Genomic DNA, 25136 nt, shown 5'->3' on the forward strand with positions numbered 1-25136 from the left:
CCAGTGCCCTAAAATGTAGACATTGCTCTAAGTGATATTCCTGGTGCACCACAGACACGGGAATTGAAGCCAGAACCTTGGGGTCCCAAAGCTCGTAGAATTGTCAGAAACTTCTCTCTTAGACGACCATAGGCTCACTAGACAGCCAATCACTGAACTAGACCAGAGCAAGACGGAGAGCTCTGAGATCCCACAATCCCATGGTTACCATCTTAGCCTCTTAACGATCTTACATTTGATCCTTCCAGCCACCCAACACCCAGCCCACATCTTCCTTTAACTTTAATTCCCCCATATGTGCAAAATAAGAGAAAATGGTTGTCTGTGTGGCTGAAGATGACCTTGAACTCCCGATCCACTCTGTTGTATTAAATTCTGGTTCTGGGAATCCAACACTGAAGAAAAAAAATTAAAGATTAAATCTCGTCAGCCCTCTGTATGTTCTCTAAGGAGAATCTGCTTGTTCAAACTATTAACCAACTTCTGTGCTTTTTTTTTTTCTTCTTTTTTCTTTTTGGCTTTTTGAGACAGGGTTTCTCTGGGTAGCCTACGCTGTCCTGGACTCACTTTGTAGACCAGGCTGGCCTCGAACTCACAGAGATCCGCCTGCCTCTGCCTCCCGAGTGCTGGGAGTAAAGGCATGTGCCACCTCACCCAGCTTGCTCTTTCTTTCTTTCTTTCTTTCTTTCTTTCTTTCAAAGGAGCTTCAGTAGGTTAGGCTAGCCTGGAACTTGTATTTAGCCAAGGCTGGCCTCGAACTTTTGGCCTTCTGCTGAGGGCTGGGATTAAGGGGTGTATCACTGAATGCTACTTCCCTCACAGATGCCTACACTCAAGGGCTACTGTCTGACTTTTCTTCTGGACCAGTTTTTAACAGCTCTCTGGCTCCTTCCCTACAAATGTTTGGTTTTCTGTTCAGAAAATAATAGATGACTCTTTCCTGGTGGAGTTCACCCCACACAGGGGAGTGAGCACCCCACCTTCCCAGGTCTCACACCCTGACCATGCCTCAGAACAACTGTCCTCCTGCTGCTTTCTGGTACTTTCCAAAGCAGCTTGATGCCTGTGCTGTATAAGGCACTTCATCCCGGGCCTACTGCTTGCCTTTGGCAACTATGTCCCTCTAATGGATGCACACGTGTCTTTTGTGAGTACTGACATAAAAGTCGCCATGGAGACATAGCCACAATGGCTAATTAGACAAAAAGCGCGCATCTCTCAAGCCTTGACAGCAGCGTGGATGCAATAAATGTGTATCATATTAGTCAATCATATGCCTTCCCATTTCTCTCTCAAAACATCTGCAGATAGTCCCTGGCAACATGACCTTTTTATGGAAGCAGACTTTTAACCTGGTGGCCAGGCCTTTCCAGATCTTCAACCACAGGCTTCGTTTGGATACTGGCCAAAGGTAGCTGGGGATGTGAGGGCACTTACTGGGATAGCTCAGCTGGGAGAGCATTTCCTTGGGTTGGATTCCCAGAACCAGAATTTAATACAACAGAGTGGATCGGGAGTTGAAGGTCATCTTGAATATTGAGGTCAGCCTGGGGGGTAAAAAGAGCTACACTGCCGGGGTTGGTGGTAACCAGCCGCAGGGGTACTCAGCCACTGCCAGCATTCACACCTATAGCCAAAGCTGCCCATGTGGCCCTTTCCTATTCCCTCTCAAGGACCCCAAGCATGTTCCAGACTGTGTGGTCCTTGTACACCCTCCAGCAAACCAGCTTATACACACACACACACACACACACACACACACACACACACTGCCATGGGCAACACCTAGCACCTATATTGACTGGTTTAGGGGTGTAAAGCAGGCTTTTTTCTGTTGGGTACATGCCTGAGAAGCCTGGAGACAAAGGTTACTAACTGCCCACTCTCTAAAGGGAAAAGGGAAATGCTTCTCTAAAGGTGAGAAGCAACTGCGTTCCCTCCGAGGAGTGCGAAGAGTCTGCGGTACGGATGGGTGATCGATCGATTGGTGTGGTTATCCATGCCACAGGAGCTGGAATTGCTTAGCAAACCTCCAGGCACAACAGCCCTGAGGAGGCGGAAAGACCCACCCTAAAGAAGGTGCGTGCCATCCCCAAAGAGAAAGCTGGCCGAACACAATTGCGTGCTGGCTGCTTCCTGAATGTTAATGTGCCAAGCTCCGGGCACCCTGACTTCCCACCACGGTGAACTTGTGCTCTTGAACTGTGGGCCAAAATAAACACTTGCTCCCTTAGGTTGCTCTTGTGGAGTGTTTTATCACGGCAGCCGGGAAAACAGCACGCCCAATCCCAGGAATGAACCTGAACTGAAGGGAAAATGTCCACGATACAGAATAAAAAGCCCTGAAACGTATCATCACACCTGTCTCAGATACACTAAGAAATGAGTTCAAAGACACACAGGGCGTGAAGGTCAAGGCTGGACAGATGATGGCTTAGCTAGTAAAGGCTCTACTGAGATCAAGACATTACACGCAAACTACAGGCGTGTGCTAGGAAGATCACTGGATTGCTGGGGTGCTTCCTTGGGGTGAACACCAACGCCTTGGGTTTGAACCCCAGCATGAAATAAAACTAGACACGGTGGCAAATCCCAACAGTGGGGCGCGTAAGCTGTAAGATCACAAGTTCCAGATCGTTCTCAGTTACATAATAAACTCGAGCCCAGCCTGGGCTATGTGAGACTTTATCCCAACAAAAGAAAAGCAGCAAACAAGATCATCACCTATAGCCAGGTGGTGGTAGCACCTGGGAGGCAGAAGCAGGTGGATCTCTGTGAAGTTTGAGGCCAACCTAGTCTACAAACTGCATCCAGAACAGCCAAGGATTCACAGAGAAACCCTGTCTCGAGAAACCAAAAATAAATAAATAAAAATGAAAAGTAAAAATAGAAGTGCTAGACAGGATAACCCCTTTATCCCTTAATTATCAGCATAGTTTTATCACTCAGCAACAAGCAAAGAAAGGAAGCTGAGGCAGACTGTGGTCCGTGCCTCCAGAGGAACTGGCACAGAACTGCCAAGATGGAGCATGTTCAGACCCTGGAAATCTCAAACATGAGATTTAAAATATCCTGAGAGGGAAAGGTGTGGTGGGACAAAGCTCTCTCCTGTTTCTGACCCTGCCTCGGGAGCATAGGACACAACCTCCAAGGTGGCTATGGGTGGTCAGTCACATGAGCTTGTCACCTGTTAACTTCTCTGCCCTGGCCCCCACCCCCACCTCCCAGTAAACAGAGCATTGCCAGAATCCTAAGTCCTAGCCAATGAGATGCATTCATCCTCAAAGCCCCGCCCAGTTGCCCAAGGTTTATAAGCCCCCTTTCACATGAACTAAAGCAGCTAGCATCATCTACTTCACTGAAGGTCGTCTGAGACTGGTTATTTATTCAGAGCTGTTAATACTGGGGCAAAAAAGATCTCCCCTTCTCCCGGAAGAATTCATAGCTGGACCTGGGATTCAACTGCCCACCAGGCAGTCGCCATAGAACCACCGTGGTCACCGCCAGAGCTTGCCCGGCCACCATGAGCTTCTGCTGTTCACAGACTGCGTCAGCATGGATCGCTACCATGGTCTTTTGCATCTTTGCACAGCTCCACCCCACAGAGCCTGTCTGCCCGAGCAAGAGCAAGCAGCTGGCTGTTCCCTACGCAGCTGGTCCATTTGCGGGACTCAGGTCAGACCTCTGTCGCCACCTAGCTTGGTTTCTGAGCTCCCCGCTGCCACCGGGCCTAGTGCTGGCAGCCCAGCTAAAAGAGCAGCACGCTTCTTGAGAAGAAAATCTCCTTTTCCTGCACCCCTGGCTGTACCCGAAGGTCTTGTGACACGGAACTCGTTCCTGGCTCCTGGTATGTGTCTCATCCTTTTCGGCTAGGTGCTCAGACCTTCCGGCGGAGAAGCTTGCATCCTCAGAGACACAGAACCACAGCAGAAGACTCATGAAACTAGCCTGGGAAACAGAGCCAAACCTGTCTCAAAAATCTAAAAATTAAAATTCATATTACTTTTGGTTTGGTAAGATTGCACTGCTGATAACGGTACTTACTGGCAAACCTCATGACCTCAGTTTGGTCCCTGGAAAAGCCACATGATGGAAGGAGAAACTGAATCTCAAAAGTTGTCCTGGTACCTCTACATACATACGGTGGCATGTGCCTACACATATCCACACAAAATAAAAATAAGTGAAGTAAATGCTTAAAAAGTATGATTCTTGGGGCTGGAGAGATGGCTCAGTGGTTAAGAGCACTGGCTGCTCTTCCAGAGGTCCTGAGTTCAATTCCCAGCACCCACATGGTGGCTCACAACCATCTATAATGGAATCTGATTCCCCTTTCTGGTGTGCATGAAAACAGAGCACTTGTATACATAAAATAAATAAATGTTTTTTTTTAAAAAATCTATATGATTCTCAGTCAGGCGTGGTGGCGCACGCCTTTAATCCCAGCACTCGGGAGGCAGAGGCAGGCGGATCATTGTGAGTTGGAGGCCAGCCTGGTCTACAAAGCCAAGATAACATAGAGAAACCCTGTCTCAAAAAAAACAGAACAAAACAACACAAAACCAACAACAACAATTGAGGAAGAATCCCAAGGTCAATCTCTGGCTTCCACATGCATGCACGTACCAGAGAGAGAGAGAGAGAGAGAGAGAGAGAGAGAGAGAGAGAGAGAGCCCCTTAGGTCTTCTGTCCTGAGCTGGTACTGTACTTTCCTGTGGTGAGAAAGTGGTGGGAAGTGGTCAGGTTTGCAAAATTATATTTGCACGTCTGGGGCTCTTCACACTCCTAGGGGAGATCTTTGGGAGCAGGAATCTTTTACTTAGGTTGAGCCTTTCACGTTCACCGAAATGATGCCGTATAGGTCTTAAGTGTATCTATCGCCAATGGCAGTGAACCATGCTCCATGTTCTTTCTTTGCAGCCCTGTTCTCTTCTTGGAAAGAAGCCAGACAATGCAACTTCTAGTTTTGGGGACTGCCCCTCCTGCTGTTTGGAGGAAAGGGTCCTGTCCAGATGCCACTGGTGAGCTCCTCAGAGTCAGGTGGCGGGCAGACAGCATCCTCAAGATAGCTCACAGAAGAACCAGTGCGCCTGGCTCTAGCCTGGCTTAGGTCTAAGGTCAGCACTTCGGTGACATTAGGGGCTTCCAAGATGCCACAGCAGCACATGCTGCACATGACCAGCATCCCGCGCAGGGAGGCTCTCCACTCCACGTGAGCAACAGGAAACAGCCTGCCCTGGAGCCTGGCCACAGGAGGAGGCATGTGGAAAGTCAATGCAGCCATGTAGGCAGCAAGGCCTCCTGCCTTCCAAACAAGGCCAAAGAGGGCCAAGAAAGGGGGCCAAGTCTCCATCCTGTCTGGTGATGAAGCCTATGACAGACCGGTGAAATAGCCCAGCAGGTAAAAGCAACTGCTGCCAAGGCTGGCGACCCAAGTCCAGTCTCTGGGATCCATGTGGTAGAAGGAGAACACAGACTCCAAAATTGTCCTCTGGCCTCCACATGCGCCATGGTGTATGTGTGTTCTCTTTTTTTCTTTTTTTTTTTTTCTTTCTTTCTTTCTTTCTTTTTTTTTTTTCCTTTTGTTTTTTTTTTTTTTTTTTTTTTTTTTTTTTTTTTTTTTTTTGGTTTTTCGAGACAAGGTTTCTCTGTATAGCCTTGGCCATCCTGGACTCACTTTGTAGACCAGGCTGGCCTCGAACTCACAGCGATCCACCTGCCTCTGCCTCCCGAGAGCTGGGATTAAAGGCGTGTGCCACCAAGCCCGGTGCCTCATAAATAAATATCTTTATCAGTTTTTTCAGAAAGAGGCTCCTACCACTTGGTGCTTGTTGACTGCCTTGCTGGTGTGGGAGCATTAAAGGAGAAAGCGGAGTCCGTGTGCAAGGTCAGGGAGGGGGCAGGAGTTGACCAGCTTGAGCAGCGATGCCATCTCTGCCCTGCCCTGCTTACTGTGTGGCCTTGGGAAACTGCCTGAGCCACTCTGTTCCTTGGGTGGGAATAACTGACAACTTCACACGGTCAGGGGAGAAGAAAATATGGTGTTAGCCAAGTGTCTAACCCTTAGGCCCTTAGAAAGCTCTAGTTCATCTTTGGTCCTGACACTTAACTTCATGAATGTTCCTTTGCCAGTCGTGTAGAGAGAATTAAAGGTGGGGTGCCCAAGGGCCTCTAGAGCGTCAGGCCAGCTACATGCCTGGGTTAAATATAGTATGCTTGTACATTTCTATATGGGATCACAGCGGCCTCAAATCCCCAGACTGGACCACAGTGGTCTCACACATCACCAGAAGAGCCATGGGCCTGCCCTTCTAGGGAAGGGAACAAGGAAGTCTATTCTCTGTGGTGGCTGGACTACCAGAATTAAAGTTACTAGATTTCCAAGGAAGTGGTAGCCCATAGCATGAGGCAGCCCCTGAACGAACTCTAAAACGACCAAAAGAAAACTAACGCTTGGAAGGCTGAAGGTGCCACCCAGATGTCCCACCCCTCGTGTGTCACTGAGCAACAAAACTGGAGAGGCTATCAAAGATTAGATGGCCTGTGCCAGATGGGAAGTGATTGCTATGTGACAAAGCCACACCTAGCAACAGCCCCGGGTCTGGTACCCTGCCTCCTCAGTACCGGCTCCCTATGACACACCTAAACAGTCTGGCAGAGATCTGGAAGCTCGGCCATGAGCCGCCCCAGATGCTCCAGGGAGCAGATGCGAGGCTTTCTGTTTTGCGTCACACCTGTGGTGACAGCTGAGTTACAGAGAACGCTTACAGTCATTGCGCTCAGAAACCACACACGAGTTCTATCCACCGGGGTTTCGGTATGAATCTGGGTCCTAACTCTCCTCTCCGCCTCATCGCATGTCTGCACAGGGTAACCTTTTGAAGGGAGTTTAAGAATTAGTCATCACGGCCTAGTTAAAGAAAACAATATGTTCTCTGGTTGCACTGTTTCCAGCGAGAGGTGGACATCAAATGGTAACTTTCACCTTGCTTACAGGATGACTCTCAGCTGGTCCTGCACCTGCTCTGTATATCTCCACGTTTGGTCTTTAAGCAGCTATGCCTCTACCCAGATGCCGCCCCGCCCCACACACCCGACCCTGTGACATCTGGTTCACTCTTCCATTCTGTGAGCTGGGTACCATGACTCCAAATCTTCTTTGCGACACAGACATTTTGCTCCAGTTTGCCCCTGTGCAGTGCCCAGCCCCCACGTTCTAGCCAGCTCCAGCCGCAGTCCATTTTCTCCTGCCTCAGCATGCTGCCGACTTGCCCGTCCCTGCGCAGAATAAGCTCCCTCTTTCCTCAGGACCTTTGCACGTGAGACTGCCATGCCCGAAACACTCTGAGTTGCCTCATCGGTTCCTCTCACGCTCCAGATGTCAGGCCAGGCACAGCTGCCTAAGGGAAGAAACTCTCAGTCCCAGTAGCACCTTGTAGCAAATAGCACCCTTCTAGGCAGCTGCTGTAAACAAACTGTGATTTCATATTAAATGCACCTTTTTCCTATGATATGACTCCTAGACACACAACAAGTATGGGCTTAAGAAGGGCAAGGATGCTGTGCCATGACCATCACAGCCAGAAAGGATACAGAAGGGATTAGGGCATCTGAGGAGATGGCTCAGTCAATGATGTGCCTGTCAGGCAAACAGGACCACCCACATAAGAAGCCAAGCATGGTAGTGAGTGCCTGTGCCTCATGTCGCAGGGACAGAGACAGGAGGATCCTTGTAGCTCATTGGCCATCCAGCCTAACCAGACTGGTGAGCCAAGTTCAGTTAGATCCTGTCTCTAAAGATAAGGTGCAGAGGGGCCGAGGAAGATGCTGGCCTCCTCACCCACATGTTCACACCCACACATACACATACACATATACACCCACACACACATACAGGAGAAAGAAGTGTTCTGTGTGAGATGTACGAGTAAGAAAATGCTTTAAAAACAAACCAAATCCTCTGGTACTAATCCAAACAAAAAGAAGTGGGCAAAATGCAAAACCAACCTCCAGATGGCCATTCCATTTAACGTTTGTCACAAACACACAGGGACCTCCCCTCGGCCCTGGAGCACTGTTCTCCAAACTGTCAAGGCACGGAAGTCCAAATCCCCAAGCACCAACTTGGTCCACCCACAGCTTTTGGGACACTGAATCCACGAGTTTAGTCGTCCTCCACCCAAAACCACTCTACAATTGTCAAATGCCCAGGTAATTCTGAAAGGAGGTGTGTCCACTTCGGTCTGAGGACCTTTAAATTAGAGTCTGTACCACTGAATAACTTCCTCACTATTGAGCTGATCTCCGACCCACAACAGAGGCCACCTGACAATAGAGGCTGGGGAAGTGCTGCCCTCTGGTGGTATCTGGCTGCGTAGCAGCAGCGGGCTTTCTAAATTGACATCCTGGTCGCTCTTGTCCTTGTGGGGCCAGACCTCCTGGTTTCAGTCTTTGATACTGCAATGACTTTTCATTTATGAACAGAACATTATCAGAGTTTTCTAAACCTTGGATCTTTGAATATCACCATCTTTTCGCCTGTCCTATTTCTGTGCCACTTTAACTAAATGTATTTATGAGAATAATTCACTGTCAAAGAGAACCTCAAGGGGCTGGAGATGTAGTTCAAAGCTAGGCAAACACTGTGTCCTCAGCTGGAGCCCCAGCACCTCAAAAACAAGAACAAAAATAGTAACTTGAGTTCCCACATTTGCCATAATGGAGGAGAGATACACAGTGAAGTGGGGGAAACAACTGAAAACAAAATCAGAACTATTAACATTTAAAAAAAAAGCCTAGTGACTCGACTCATCCCACAAAGGTACCTAGCACCAAGCTCTAACACCCGGACTTTAGTCTCTAGGACCCACACAGTGGAAAGAGAACAGCAGCTTCACACACACACACACACACACACACACATACACTGAATAAATAAATAAAACAATTTTTAAAAATAAGCATAAGTATTACCATTTTGCAAACAAGAAAATCAGCACTGGCTTCCTAGGTTCAAAGTGACAAACACTGATAAGATTCTAGGCCACAGCAGCACCTTTGTCACTGAGAAGCCATTGTTTGCCAGACCACATGATCTACAATGCAATAAAGACAGGAATGTCAAACAAAAAGGTAAACAAACAAACAAATGAAAAACAATCACTTGGAAATTTATTTCCTAATCAAGCAAGTCAAACAAAGGAAGAAAACGCCAATTATAGGCTGTTCCGAGCATGTAGTGGGGGCTGGAACTCCAGACAAAAAAACCTGGGGAGTGTAACCAGAACATTCTATGCCATCGTTCCTTGTGGCTTTGTCATTAAACAAGGAAGAGTGGAGGTAAATGACATATTTAACCCAAGAAAGAAAATAAGCAATGAGATAAACCTCAGGGGGCGGAGGGGGGGGGATCAAAAGCAAAGATTAATGTTGTGGAAGTTCTGGGTTATAAGTAAACACGGCTTTGTTTTAATCCCAGGTGTGGGATGTGGGGGCTGCTCCAGTTTGTCCACAGCTGATAACTGCCTCATGAGAAGGCACGTGATGTTGTCAGCTGTGAACTTGCCTTGTGCCGGGAGGGAGGGGTTGTGGTCTTTGCCAATTGGGATAAACCCCAGACCCAGAGAGTGACTCCGAGAAAGAAGGCTGCTCACACCTTCCCCCTGCTGTTACGGTTTAAGAAGAATTCAGAGGTCTCCTGAAATGAAGATTGGACTTGCCCCACCCCCAAAATGACGACCCTAAACAGCAGGAAGTAGGTAAGAAAAACTATGCCCCCTTCTCCCCACTAACCTTCTTTCTCTCCTACCTGGTGTTGGGGTGTTGGAAGGATTGGGAAGGAGTGCAAGGAAAGAGAGCTAAGGAACCCAAAACAAAACACGCCAACAGTTGGTAGCATCTCCTGTTAAGCGATTCTGGTCCGAAGAGAGCAGATCTGATCCCGCTTGCGTGATGGAGCCTATCTATGTAGACAGGCCTAAAAAGCACTATCCAGACAGGTGTGCGTACAGTCTTCTCTCTGCTCAGGTTACCATGGTGAGCAACCTCTCAGGTCCGAGGCTCAGAGAAGATGCTGGGAGCAGGCTGCCGGCTGGAGGACCACTCAAGACGTCTTTTAGAAGCACAAGTACTCCCATCTCCCTTTGTCACTAATGGACTTAACATGTGCCTGCTGTGCTAATGTGTGTTTGGCCATTAAACACCCTAACAGCCTACGTGCTATGACATGGTTTCCGGGGTAGATGAAGTGCAGCCATTGCCATCTCCACATGTGGCCTTTCAGGGGTCCGAAAACTGCAGCCTGGGTCCCCGGTCATGAAAAGGCACGTTCTGGGTTGCGTGGAACAAGGGCCAAAGCGTCTGTTTACTGCCATGGCTCCTCCTGAACCGGGCTGCAGGCGCCACAAAAAGGGGATCTGTCACATAAATGGTAGGAAGTCACTTTTTTTTTTTTTTTTTTTTTTGGTTTTTTGAGACAGGGTCTCTCTGTGTAGCCTTGGCTGTCCTGGCCTGGACTCACTTTGTAGTCCAGGCTGGCCTCGAACTCACAGTGATCCACCTGCCTCTGCCTCCCGAGTGCTGGGATTAAAGGCATGCGCCACCACGCCCGGCTAGGAAGTCACTTTTTACCAAAGACACTTTCTGAGCAGAGCGAACCGGAACTTTCCTTGGGGGTGTTTCCTCACTTCCCGGCTCACAGGGAATGCTAGAGCTCCGCCTGAGGTGCGCTCTGTCCAATCTCAGCAAGTCCCACAAGCTGAGCCAGGACCCAGGTTTGTTCCCTGGCAGAGGTATGTTCTATGTGTGGAGAAAAGGAGGTGCATACCGGAGCCAGGAGACTCGGGAAGACGTCAGGATTGTGGGCAAGGTTCTGTTCTCCTTCCGGGCTTGGTACCTAGAAGTCCGGCAGCTCTATACCCCTGAAGTTAGCGTGTTTTGAACAGCAAAAAAAGTCAGTAGAAGTGGCACTTAGCATTTACATATATATCGTGTGCACTGGTGTTTTGCTTGTATGTACCTCTGTGTGAGGGTATGAGATTCCCATGGAACTGGAGTTACAGACAGTTGTGAGCCACCATGTGGGTGCTGGGGATCAAACTAGGATCCTTTGGAGGAGTAGCCAGTGCTCTTAACCTCTGAGCCATCTCCCCAGCCTCGTATTTATCATTTCTTGGTGGCAGCTTTAAAAGCCAGGGCAAGCAGCTGGGAAGACAGCTCGGCGGGTAAGAACGCCTGTTGCTCAAGCACGAGGACCTGGGTTCGAATCCCCAGCACCCGTGCAGAAAGCCAAGTGTGGTGGCCATGCACACACCTCTAATTCCAGCGTTGTGGGAGACAGAGACAGGAGGATCTCTGGGGCAGACTGGGTACCAGCCTTTCTGTGAGTCCAGTGAAAAATCTGTCTTGAAGGAATATGGCAGAGCATTATAGAGCAAACCCTCAAGGCCTCCTTGTGCCTCTGCACCTACTCACACACGTGCACACATCACACATATGAAGCACACATACACATACACAGAGCCAGTGCATGGTTCACAATGTGCCCCTTCTGCCCCATAAGCCTAAGGCCCTCGTGATAACTCTAGCTTGTGTCAAGTTGACACCAAGCCAGCCAGGATGTCCCAAACTGCCACCAATGTTCAAAAATCTGAGCCTATGGTAGAGTAAGGGACATCCTCAGTGCTTAATAGCACAGGTTGCTCTTCCAGAGGATACTGGTTCAATTCCCAGCACCAATACAAAGGCTGTAACTGCAGTCTTAGGTATCCAAAGCTCTCTTCTAGCCTCTGTGGGCACTGCATACACACTGTATACAGGCACACATGCTGGCAGTACACCCATACATGTAAAAAAAAAAAAGTTTAAAGGTTAAAAAATAACCCAGTGAGCACTAGGTTCAGTGAGAAACATTGTCTCATGTAAAAAATAAGGTGGGGAGTGACTGAAGAACACACCCCATGTCACCCTCTGTTCACATGTGCACACCCATAAATATGCACACACATGTGCACCACACTCTCATAACAAAAAAACAGCAGGGGTATCTGGCAACAGATCTGTCCCTGCAGAAGAACAGTGAGCTAATGCATAGATCCGAGGAAATTATGGTTTATCCCACAGGACATATGTGTAAGAGGGTATGAGACGCTGCGGACTATAGTGAGTGTAGCATTCGGGCCCTCAGGAAGGAGAGAGAAGAGAGAATATGGCAGACGTAGCATCTGAGGAGTGGCTGAATTGTTTTCCAAAACCAACACAAGATAGTCATGGCCAGGTTCAAGAAGCCTAATAAAGAAATAGAGTGTCAAAGCTCTAGTTGGCCTGAACCTGGGAGGGCGGAGCTTAAAAGAGGCAGACTAAAGTCTTATGCAATTGCCAACTTTATTCAGAGCATCGGACAATTTATGTTCTTGAGAGTTAAGCAGGGTCATATGAGCAAAGGTCACATGAGTTCAGACTTATACAGTCACCAGGGCAAGGGCACATTGGTTCAAGCTGTGTAAAGTTGCTAGGACAACAGGTGCTTGAAAACATCGTTCTGGATAATAACGAATGGTTAAGATGAGGGGCAATCTATGCCTGGGCGTGGTGGCGCACACCTTTAATCCCAGCACTCGGAGGCAGAGGCAGGCAGATCGCTGTGAGTCTGAGGCCAGCCTGGTCTACAAAGTGAGTCTAGGACAGCCAAGGCTACACAGAGAAACCCTGTCTTGAAAAAAAAAAATCTAAAGGAAACCCGCTCCTTAGTATGGCACCTGGGAGGGCTTGAAAGGACACTCCAAGAACAACTCACGTGAAGAAGTAACAGAAGTTGCAAGACTCTGGTCTTGTTTAATTGGAGTTTCTCACAAGCTCTCAGAAATCAAACACACCTTCACTTATGCACCATTCATGGGCTCCAAGAATAGAAAAAGAATGGAAGAGAAATCACCACCAAGCCTGCTAAGCCACACTAGAGGCTGAGCCAGAGGCAAGTTCAAGGCCAGCCTAGGGTACAGAGTGAGTTCAAAGTCAGCCTACGTTGTTACAAAGTGAGTTCAAGGCCAGCCTGGATAATTTAGCAAAACTGTCTCAAATTCAACAATGAAAAACAGTTAGATGCCATAACTCCATGGCAGAGTGTTTGCCTAGTTTATGCATGGTGGTGGGTTTGAGTCTCAGTAGAACACACACACACACACACACACACACGCACGCACGCACGCACGCACGCACAAAGAAATGCCATAATACCATATTTTTTTTGGACCATTAGATGCACCTAGGTTTTAGAGCAGTAAAACAAGAAAAACACTTTGGGGGCTGGGGGAGTGATTCTTATGGTCCAAAAAATATGGTAACAGAAGAAAAATTATCTCACTTTAATAAAAAGATTAGACTGTGGAAAAACCAAAAGTAAAATTTCTATAAGACAGACATAGAAAAGGAATTAGATTACCTTCTAAGCAAGTTAGGGAAGGGCTTGGAGAAAGCTCGTCAGTAAAGTGCTGGCCTCAAAAGCTTGAGGAGCCTAGTTCAGTCCCCAGAACCCAGGTGAAAATGTCACAGGAGATCGTGGCACCTGCTTATAATCCTAGGGGTCCGAGGCACAGAATTGCCGGCCAGCCAATCTAGCCTAACTGGGGAGAGGCAGGGCAGTGAGAAACCCTTTCTCAAAGGAGGTCGCCAGTGTTTCTGAGGATAATACTTGCATAGTCATCTGCTGCCACATGCAAACACAGACAGGCACACATGGGCACGTGCATGCATGCACACACACGCAAGGAAGAGTGAGTACCTGATCTGAACTCTCAATTCCATGTAGAATGATACAAATTGGACTCAACTCTAGTGGAAGGAGGAAGTAACACATCACAGTCAGTGAAAACACTAATTAAGAGTAAGAGAGAGGGGGCTGGAGAGATGGGTCAGAGGTTAAGAGCACTGACTGCTCTTCCACAGGTCCTGAGTTCAATTCCCAGCAACCACTTGGTGGCTCATAACCATCTACAATGAGATCCGGTTAAGAGTATTTGTTGGGGATTGGTTTGATGTTTTGATGCTAATTAATAAAAAGCCATCACACCTGGGCAAGGCAAATGGGATAGGCGTGGCTAAGGTTCCCCTGTTGGCTCTGTTTTTTAACAATTAAACTTTATTATACAACCCAACTAGCTTACACAAGAAGGAAAAAAGGTTAAAGGGACAAAAGAGTGAACCTTCTGGTATCCGATCCACGGCACGGGTCCTTAGGTGTCTCTCTGGCTTGCGTGCTGGTCCGGCCTGGTCGCTGCTCCTACGCGCTCTCCTCTGGGCTGAACTTGTTGTTCTCTCCCCCTCACCTCCCTCAGTCACATGGAAAGGGCGGTCTCCTTCTCCCGTTGAGGGTCAATTAGGAAAACAATAGCCCAGGTGGGGTTCCCAGGTCTGCTTCCTGAATTCCAGGCGCAGGATGGCTCCACTAAGTCTATCACAAGGTATTCATGGGGTGCCCCAAGGGTAAAGCCCGCCAAGACTGCTTCCACCTGTGACAAAACTTAATCTTTCCCACATTCCCCCGCTTGGAGACACAGAGAGAATCTTGGGAAAAAGGACTAGAGAGACGTCTCAATGGTTAAGAGCATGCGTGCTTTTGCAAATGAACCAAATTCAGTTTTCCAGCACCCACATGATGGCTTACAATTGTCTGTAACACCAGGTCCAGAAGATCCAGAGCCTCTTCTGGCCTCCACTGGCACCAGGCATGTGCACGCGTGCAGGCACACACACATACATACACAAAGTGCACTTGCACACATCCAGAAAAAACATCCACACACAGAATACATCTATTTTTTTAAATTGGTAAACCACCTATGGATACTTCAATGTATAATTACTAAACACTTTAGAAAGCATACACATTGAGGGAGGCATGGACACATTTCTTCGATACTGAATAACTGAATACTTAAAATAAGGGATGACACCAGGTGTGCTGCACACACCAGAAATTGTAGCACTTGGGAGGCTGAGGCAAGAGGATTTCAAATTTGATACTGCTTAAGAAGTGTTGGAGAGATGGCTCAGAGGTTAAGAGCATGGGCTGTCCTTCCAAAGGTCCTGAGTTCAATTCCCAGCAACTTCATGGTGGCTCATCTATACTGAGATCTGGTGCCCTCTTCTGGCATGTAGGCATACACTCTGGAAGAATATTGTATCCATAATAAATAAATAAATAAAAAATTTAAAAAGTAACCTAGTAGATAGGATGGATGGATGGATGGATGGATGGATGGATGGATGGATGGATAGACAGACAGACAGGCAGACAGACAGACAGACAGACAAACAAAGCAAAGACTAAGCTCAGCTGACAGACTACTAGCCACAAGTGCATGGGGCTCTGGGTTTTGTGCCCAGCACCATGTAAACTGGGTATGGTAGCACACATTGTAATCCCAGCATGCATGGTGGAGGTCATACTCAGCTACGTATCAAGGCCAACCTGAGCTACATAAGCCTTTGCCTCAAAAGAGAGGGGAGGGAGAGCACAGAGGGAGAAAGAAAGGACTGGCAAGAAGGCTCACTGGGTGAGCTGCCAAGCCTGATAACCTGGATTTGACCCCCAGAACCCTCATGGAGGAAGAACCAAGTCTTTCTTGAAAATTGTTCTCTGACCTTCATAAGTGAGCCACCACATGCCACTCCTTACAAATAAATACATGTAAAAAAGATATTTTGAAAGACAGCACAAAGGAAGCTGATTTAAGTGGAAATGTATAAAGGGTTTAATTATCCTAATAAAGTCTGAAGCTGCAAGTGGCAATGCTCATGTCATAACCAAATTTGAATACAGCTCTCCTCAAAGCCACTCCCCCAAGCAGTGGGTGGTCCTCTCCTGATGTCATAAGTGACCCATTGTGACCACCCATTCTGTCCGCTGACAACACAGGATATCTTGGCCGCTTGAGTCAAAGTGAGTTATAACCTGCTAACTTCACCTCCTTGGAAGCTACTGTTTTTGGGCTCTTGTATCTACCCAAGTCAACTTCTCTGGTGGCCGTTTGCTGGCTTTCTCTGCGAAGCGGTTGCTGACAGAACTTGAAGAATAAGAATTTCACTCCAGAGTCGCAAGAGCCAAAGTCTGGCAGAAGACAGTACAACCTTCCTACTAATAGGCACTTTTCCTTGAGAGGTGTGTCATTTGTACTTTGGGCAGCAGGACACCTGGCTTCAAGTCAACTCCCAGAATGGAGCCAGAATCCATAGAAATTTGTCCTTATAACCCTCACCACCGAATCCCACTCAGCAGATTCCAGTACCACCTGGCATCATGCAGGAAGAAGAACCCCAAGAAAGCCAAAAAGATGGCCAGCTGTAAATACAACGCCTGCCACGTGGTCCCCATCAGAAAGCTGGCTGAACACGAAGCTACCTGTGTCAACAGAAGCTCGCTGGAGGAGGAGGACACTTTGGGCCCTCTGCAAGTCAGTCTCCCACAGCCGCAGAACGAGGACCCACTACAGGTCCACTGGCTTTCCAACCCTGACGTGTGGAATGTTGACAGTGCCAACTGCCACCCGATGTTCGTCCTTAAGACTTTTGTTCCCCAGAAACTTGTTTGTGAAAGCGACACACAAGAGTCAAAGGGAGGGGACCAACCCTCAGATCCTCAGACCAGGACCAGGAGGGCGAACTTCTAACAGGAGCAAGAAGGCCTCTCAAATGAGTGGGTGGGCCCGCATCTCATCAGAATAAAAACCTGCAAAGTAACTGTCCCAGCTATGCTGACTGTTCCAAAAATCTTGGGAAGAATCTGCGGTGGCAGGGGGTGTGGGGAGGGGGGTGGGGGTGGGGGGGGTGGGGGTATTTTTTGTTGTTGGTTTATTCACTTTATATCCTGATTGCAGCCCCATCTCTCCTCTCCTCCCAGTCCCACCCGCCCTCAGGAGGTGAGGTTTATAACATAGGTGAGATTAAGTAGAACCAACTCCCACGGGCAACACTTTAAATAGCCACAGGAGAGCTTTGGTTAAGTAATTCTACCATCTAAAACTTCACCCGGCCCAGCTAGCCACATGTCGAAAATGAGGTTGAGTACCAAGTTACTCAGTGAGGTTATTTATAGCATTGTCTTATCCATAAGGAGGGCCTAGGTGAGGAGATTTATGTTGCAGTTTTACAAATAAGAGAAGGGACCACCAGGAATCAGGCAGAAAACCTGCGTACAAATGTGTAAAGCCGGACACTGCTTGTTCAGAAAAGCTAGGCTTAGCACACCTTGATGTCTCTTCTCTGGCAGCTTCTTGGTTCTATAGCATGAAAACAGCCAGGGACAACACCTAAGCCAGCGAATGGATGTTCCAATAAACTGTCTACACAAACAAGCAGCAGGCTGGATTTAGCCGGCAGGACATAGATTGCCAACCCCTGAGTTTAACTGATAAAAAAGCAGGCCTAGAGGGAGCTCCATCCTAGTATGCCATTTTACTGTGCCTATGCTCGCTGAGCACACAAGATGTAACAGGAGTCTCTGTCCACTGATGATTAAATGGCCATCGCCTGGTCCTTCCGGAAAGCGTTTCCTCCCTAGAACCTAATACCAGCTGCTTCAAGGGAGGACAACAAAGTAACCAAGGGCAACCTCTCAATTCCTCACCTGTGCACAAGTCAACATGTTATGTGGTTAAAACAAAACAAACAAAAAACCAGTAAAGCACCAACCAGAAGCCAAAATCAGGCTTTCTGTTACGTTTTCTTGGGCTAGCTTTCACTTGTCCCCGCCCCCAACCAGACAGAGTTTGTGAAGTCCTGGCTGTCCTGGAACTCACTGTGGAGACCAGGTTGGTCCAGTACTCGGGAGAACCACCCACCTTGCACGCGCCACCACTACCCTGCTGGGTTTCTAACATCTTAAGGAAGAAATCTTTATTTTGGTTTTTTTTAAGACAGGGTTTCTCTGTGTAGCCTTGGCTGTCCTGGACTCACTTTGTAGACCAGGCTGGCCTTGAACTCAGAGCTCTGCCTGAGTTAACACCACTACCTGGCTGAAATCTTTTAGAGACTTGGTTTTACTGTGTAGAGCTGGCTGAACCAATCATATGAGCCAGTTGGCCTTGAACCTTGTATCTGCTGGGACCACAGGTGTCCCACTACTCTCTATTTAGGAGGAAATCTGTCTTGTTTGGTTTCGCTTGGGGGGGGTGGGGGTGGGGGTGGTTGAGACAGGGATTCTGTGTGGCCATGGATATCTTGGAACTCAGTCTATAGACCAGGTTGGCCTCAAACTCAGAGATCGGCCTGCCCCAGCCTCCTGAATGCTGGGATTAAAGGCCTGCTTGCTTTTTTTCAGCATAACTTGAACACACCTCACACCACCCTTCCCTCGTCAGTTGTTTCCCCAAAGTTGTTCCTCCACCCACCCACCCAGCCTTGGGGCTGTTATTTACAGGCCACCATTTCTATCTTGTTGGCTCAACCCTGCCCAACTTTCAGATAGACCTAGCCCCTTCCTACTCCTATATCCACATCCTGTTTCCAGCATGGAGCTCATCACGTTTGCCTAGGAAACACCAACTCTGGATGAACCCAACAGATGAAGGCTGCCAGGCCTCACCACAGCTCGGAGGTTCCTCCAAACTCACCTACAGCTGGATCCCTAGCACAAGTGAGGAGTATCAGGTCCTCCCATCCCCAGGGGGCCTCTTCCTCTGGATAGTTCCTGAGAACAAGATCATAGTCAGGAAAGGACACAGGGTAGAGTCTGGGGTCTCCTAGGCCAGCTCATCAGGATAGCCAGAGGCTTCCAGGGGCCTGGGCTCCTCCCTAAAGTCTTTAGATCCAAGGATTTTATCGCCAGCAGGCAATGAATTTCTAGCACCATGTAAACAAGGCAGTTCAAGCCTCTTTCCCCCAAGGAAGCAGCCTTTTATGGCCCCCCAAAAAAGGAAAAGGTGGGGAGGGCAGACCCTGTGATGGCTAGCCTTCATTGTCAACTTAGTTGACATTTAGAAGACACACATTTGGGTGTGTCTGTGAGGAAATTCCAGAGACTTAAAAGGAAAGACCCACCCTAAACGCAGGTGAGCCCAGATTGCATGGAAAGCGAGCAGCCTTCATCACCAACTTCCTGAAGCCTCACTCCAGCCACCACCATGCCTTCTCTAGCACAGTCCCCAAGCCAGTGTAGTTCCATCCCTCACCTAAGTTGCTTCTTGGTCACAGAATCGAGAAGAGCACTAACAAGGCACAGGGTCGAGGCAGGAGCAGCTCGGCGACAGAATCAGGCTCTGCATGCGCTAGCTCAGTCATGTCTTCAGAAGTTATCTCTTTGCCCTGTTGGAGAGGATCTGCCTCAAGTCCCCTGTGACCAGGGCTAAGTATAGGTCTCCCAGAGGTTCACCCAATCTCCAAGCTAAGACACCCATGCAAGCCGCCGCAAATAGTTCCTGGTCTAGACATTGGGCTCAGCATCTGTCTCAGGCTTGTGACTGACCACCACCTATGGCCCACGCTCTACCCACTGAGCCTAACAAAGGAAAGGGAACAGCCAGGCAACTGCTCCCAAACTTAGGATAAAGCTCTTGGGCTGGGCAGCCTTCTGTACATTGGCCACCAGAGTTGGAAGGTTCTGCCAGCCTTCTCATTTACCAATGGTCTATCCCAAGGGCTGGTTCAGCAGAGGCAGCTGCTTCTTGGAGGCCATGAGCGCCATCCATGGCCTATGCCAAGTACAGTAAGTACAGCCATTCCAACAGGCTCTCCATCCACCCCAGTGTCCACCCCACCCTGAATTCTTGGGAGCTATAGAGAAATAGATACCCACTGTGCAAATGTGTACCCCTGACGACAGAAGTCCACATGCCTACATATTAGAAGAAAGCCACCAAGGCACTTCAAGCAAGACCCAGAGGGAAGAGGTAGGGCTGTATAGGGAAAATAGTATTTTATTGTGAGACAATGTACCAACAGGGGATAAGAAAAGGAGCACCCTAACCATGCCCTCCAGGGGCCTGAGATGAGGTCAGGCCTGATGAGAGAGCCCCTAACAGGGCTCCTTGTGGCACTGGGGAAAGGACAGGCAGGCCCAGGAGTGGGGCTTTGCTCTGTTAGCATCAGGAGCTTTCCAAAGCTAGACCTGGGGACAGGAAATAGTGTGTGTTACACCTCTGCTGCCTGAGTGGTCTGAGTGGCTGGCAGCAGGCTTCCTGAAGGTGGTCATTTGATTGTGACTTTAATACATACCTCACCCCCCCCCCCCCCCGAGTCCCCGAGTCCCTGTAAACATGAGAGTAGGCCTATGCCCTCCAAGGCCTTCAGGACAGAATGAGGGTCCGAGACGTGTGGCTGGGCTTCAGGCGTCCCAGGAACTGCCGGGCTTTCTCTTGCATGAAGAGCTGGTCTTTGGTGCCCCCGCAGGCCACCATCTTCCAGGCGCTGGACATCTGAAATGAGGTGAGAAGGTTAGCTCTGTACAAGCCTTGATGGTCCTGGCTAGCAAGGGTGGGGACACTTCTAGGACCTTCCCTCTAGATGCTAGAAGCCAGCTTGTGCTCCCTCTATTTTCTTTGGTAGACTTGGGGAACTTATCTGTGGGCTTTAGCAGACAGGATAGTAGGAGGCAACGGCCCAGGATAGCTGCCCTTAGAACAGAGCTAGCACACACAATGACCAGGCCTCAGGAAGGAAATGGGGCTGGGGGCATCTTTCCAGGTGAGGACAGGAATGGCTTCCCATAGGAAGTAAATAGCATTTGGGCTAAGACCATAAAAGTTAAGTCAAATGGCCAGAAGAATTCAACACAACAGTCAGGCCCTGGGGTGAAAGGACAGTAGGACCTGTTTACAGCAAACACTCACAGGGGCAGGGGCTGGAATGTGGCTCCGGGGCTTCTGGGTGGCCACCACCTTCTCTGGTTTGGCCTGTAGGAAACCCTGGTTGAGCAGGCTGTTATCCTCTTTGATACCTGGCAGGGCGAAGCTGGAGGAGCTGGATGGGACGCTGGATGGCTGAAAGCAAAAGCAAGTTAGTCACCACTTTGCCACAAGATCTCTGCAAGGAGAAAACAAAGCAAGAACAACACAACCTGGTATCCTGGCACTGGCCCGGCTGCTGAGATCTGGAGCAAGATACGGCTCTAAGCGTCAGTTCCCTTTCAGATTCATAGTTTAGAGGAGCTCCCTTAATCTTTTTTACTTAAAGGATTAAAGGGGTATCTGGGAACTGCTCATTTCAGGGCCCAGCAGCACCAGCTCCTGGTCCTGGTCCAGAAACACCAGGAAGCACAACTGGGATGTGCCACAGGCTCATAAGGCACTCCCTGCCCTGCTCAGCAGCTTGGGGTGGGGTGTCCCTCAGCACAGGCTAATTATTTCCCACACTCATCTCCACAGCAGAGCTCACGCCCAGAGTTGGTGAGGCCCTAGGATCAACCCCCAGTACTACTTAACAAAACAAAATCAGACAGAGGCAGCAGTGCACACCTGTAATCCCAACACTCTGGGAGGCAGAGGCAGTCAAAGCCCAGGACAGCCAAAGCTGCACAGAGAAGCCCAAACCAAACCAAAAATTAGTACCTCAAGTAGAGGCAGCCAAAGGTCTGAATGAAGGGAGCAAGTGCCCTGTCTGGCAGGGTTCCCTGGACAAAAACTCTTCTAGGAGGACAACAGCCCTACCTGTAAGGTCTGTTTTATAAGCCACGCCCCACCCCCTCTTCACTGCCTCTGCTGGTGTCAGGTCCATAAGAAACTCCAGTTCCCCAAAGTCCAGTAATCTCAACCTCAGCCTGGACTATAAAAGGATTTCTGGCAGTCAGATAATGGCCAGCACTCCTTAGGAACTTGTGGAGCTGGTTCCCCTCTACTAAAAGCAGCCTTTCTCCTTCCCTCTGGCAGAAGGGACCGATAGGCGCCACAGTCTATCGGTACATCACAGCTCATGATGGCCGCCAGGCCCTCAGTATCCCAGCCACCTGTTAGCTCTTCTCATCTCCCTCCAGCTACCCTCTCTCCTCATAACCATGCTATTCTCACAGCGCTTTCTCTACTCTCTCCCCTCTCACATCTGTCTCAAATATCTAGACATCCTGGCCATGTCTAGTCTGCTGTCCACGCTCAGTCTACTTTCTCTCTCTGCTCTGGATTCCAGATGCATGAGGGCTCGCTCTCATATCTATAATTTAAAACAAAACAAAACAAAAAAAAAAAACCACTACTACCCCCCCCCCCCATCCTTCCCCTTAACCACAAAATGGCCATGTCATCAGTTTATGCACCAGGTCAAGCTAGGTCACATTCCATCAGCCGCAAGGGACCAGAGGCACAGCAGCTGGGTTCGTGAAGACCTCTATGGCCAGAAAAGCAAGGCTGGCCCGCAGGCCAGAGTGGCGTTCAGGGTTATATGCCTCAACCAGCTGGCTGGGGACACACATGGTGGACACTCAGTGAGAAGGGTAGTACTGGGGACCCACAGTGTTGTAGCAATGTAACTCCTGCCAAATAAGACCTAAGAGAGACATCAGAACTGCCCAGTTGCTGGGCGTGGTGGCGCACGCCTTTAATCCCAGCACTCGGGAGGCAGAGGCGGGCGGATCGCTGTGAGTTCGAGGCCAGCCTGGTCTACAAAGTGAGTCCAGGACAGCCAAGGCTAACACAGAGAGACCCTGTCTCGAAAAACCAAAAAAAAAAAAAAAAAAAAAGAACTGCCCAGTGAAACTCAGACTAGGTGTGCAAACCTGCCACCTCCTGCCAATCTTCCCAACGCTGAGCTCAGCTAGGGGACCAGAACTGCGTTCCACCTAAAGAAAGGGTCCTTTCCAGAACTAGCCGGTCACTGTCACCCCCTTACCAAGGACAGAGTTTTAGGCAGTGAAGACGACATCAGCTTCCCATCTTCATCCACAATGTCAAGAGCCAGAGACTTTCGGACTTTCTTGACAGGGCTTCGCCGCTGACGGTGAAGGAGAAAGAAATGGATGGTTAGCGCTGGCTGTCAGGTTCCCATGGTCACAGAATCAGGACTTTCAAGAGTGGAACCTTCAAGGCCCAGCTAGCAGCTCTTGTTCTAATCTAAGGACACAGGAAAACCAGGAGCCCTTGGCCACACTTGACTCTGACCCAGGTGGCCTTTATACCCTGCCAGATACTGGGTCCTTCCCAGCCTCACTGCCTAGGACTATCAACTCTACCTAGAGAGCAGTCTAGGGAAAAAACAAACAAGCACACACACAAAGACAAGGAAAGGATTGCAGTGCCACATGTGGCTAGAAGGGCTATAGACAGTAAAATGGGAGGGAAGCTGAGCCCGAGTCTGGAATCTCACCCAGTGTCCCCGTGAATCAAACCTCACCTGATGAAACCCCCATGCTACTTTCATGGCTGTGGTACGTGACACTCCTATGAGCTCACTGTGACTACCATCTGATCTTTGTTTTGGTTTTGTTTTTTCAAGATAAGGTTTCTCTGTGTAGCCTTGGCTGTCCTGGCCTCACTTTGTAGACCAGGCTGGCCTCAAACTCACAGTGATCTACCTGCCCCTGCCTCATGACTACCATCTGAAAGGAACCATCAGAATCTGCCCCCTTCATTCCCACATGAATTCAGTTGGCCATGAGGTGCGTGCTGCATGCCCATCTCTAGCCACCAAGCTCTACGGAAGTCTCACGTGACCACTACTGCACCCACTACCAAGCTTACTTCAGAATGGCCCATTTACAATGCTGGATGAATGAGTGCATCGTTAAAGCACAGGTGGAGCCAGGTAAGAAGCCAAGACCCTCTGGAAGGCACACACGAGATACTTCATGGGTCCTTCTGCCCTCAGGCCGGTCTCTGCAAACTGCCCAGGCAGAGGTGAGGGTCTCAAGCCCATAGCCACTTACCCCAGACTTTTTTTTCTGCTTCTCAGGCCTCACATCATCCTCAATGATGAGCTCGATGCCAGCTTCAGAACGTAGCACTTCCTTCAAGTCCTCTTCCAGGTGTGGAGTCTGGGGCTGTGGACAGAGGCAAGGGTGGTCCACATGAGGCCCACTCAGGCTGTGTAGGTCTAAGAGAGGTAAACAGTACTAGGCAGGCAAAGAAGGGAGCCTCTGCCAGGGCACTGACCTTACAGGCATTGTTCAAAACCACTAACTGTCCCGCTTTGGACAAGTGGACAAAGACCTTGACCCTGAAGGCCTACTTGTCCACCCCCACATAACCCTGTGCAGCAATATCATGTCCATAGAGTAAAGGAGAACTCAGGCTTATACCAAGAGCCACAGTAGTTATTAGAATTCAGATTCTTGAGCCCAGCCTTCCCCAAAGTCCCAGCGACTCAAGGGTCAAGGCAGAAGCATCACGTGAACCGGGGAATTTCAGACTACCCCCGTCTATAGCCTCAGTATTTGTGAGGCCAAGGCAGCAGGAATCAGCCCGGGCAAGTTGAGACAGTCTGGGTGTGCTGGCTAGTTTTCCATTAACTTGACACAAACTAGAGCCATCTCAGGAGGGAACCTCAACTGAGAAAATGTTCCCAGTCAGACTGGGCTACGGGCAATTCTGTGGGAACATTTTCTTGACTAATGACTGATGTGGGAGGGCCCACTGTGGCCTGTGCCTCCCGTGGGCAGATGGTCCTGGAGTACATAAGAAGGCTAGTGGGCAAGCAAGTATCCAGCAGTCCTCCCTGACCTCTGCTGCATCAGTTCCTGCCTCCAGGTTCCTGGAGTTCCCTCAGGGAGAGACCTAAAACTATAAGCCAAAACAAACCCCATTATCCTTAAGTTACTTTTGGCCAGTGTTTTAACAAAGCAACAGACACCTAGGGCACCAGGCTTCATAGACAAAGTTATCTTAAGAACCATACTGAAATCCCAGCTCCTTCAGCCCTGGTCCCACACTAACTGGGACCCTAGGAGTGCATTTCCATTGCTCAGGCCCAGGAGCTCCAAGCAGCCTCTCCTCCCCGCTCAGTGAAAGGGCATAGTGGCACTTCAGAGGTCACACAAGGAGGGCCTGAGCTACTGCTGCCAGAAACGAGCCTGATGGGCGGACTGCGGCATTCTAGCTCAGCAGACAGCATCTCCACGCCAAGAGTAAAGGGCAGTACCAACTAGTACTCTGCCACACATGGGGTCTCCGTGCCCGGAAACCCCACTTTAGTAACCCCACTAGAGTCCCTTTGTTGAGTCATTC

General features: G+C 49.2%; 2 protein-coding genes across 3 annotated transcripts in view; one reads left to right on the forward strand and one right to left on the reverse strand.

The window, feature by feature from the left end:
- Positions 1-15901: 15901 nt before the first annotated feature.
- Positions 15902-16737, forward strand: GTSF1L (gametocyte specific factor 1 like). Its single transcript, XM_084777648.1, has one exon. The coding sequence runs from the start codon at positions 16212-16214 to the stop codon at positions 16662-16664; it is 453 nt and encodes a 150-aa protein (XP_084633774.1). The 5' UTR covers positions 15902-16211; the 3' UTR covers positions 16665-16737.
- A 3152-nt stretch (positions 16738-19889) lies between these two features.
- MYBL2 (MYB proto-oncogene like 2) overlaps positions 19890-25136 on the reverse strand; it is a 30593-nt gene continuing 25346 nt past the window's right edge. For both annotated transcript variants that reach the window (XM_084775086.1, XM_084775087.1), the window contains exons 11-14: positions 23840-23953; positions 22807-22908; positions 20820-20969; positions 19890-20405 (exon numbers count right to left, since the gene is read on the reverse strand). In XM_084775086.1, coding sequence (XP_084631212.1) covers positions 20277-20405; positions 20820-20969; positions 22807-22908; positions 23840-23953 — 495 coding nt within the window. In that variant the 3' untranslated portion in view covers positions 19890-20276. The remainder of the gene's footprint in view (positions 20406-20819; positions 20970-22806; positions 22909-23839; positions 23954-25136) is intronic.

Source organism: Acomys minous (assembly GCF_964271855.1).
Source record: "Acomys minous genome assembly, chromosome: 3".
NCBI lineage: Eukaryota > Metazoa > Chordata > Mammalia > Rodentia > Muridae > Acomys > Acomys minous.

Excerpts from the sequence above, each read along its gene's own strand:
- GTSF1L (XM_084777648.1), top strand. The coding sequence starts at position 16,212 with ATGGAGCCAGAATCCATAGAAATTTGTCCTTATAACCCTCACCACCGA.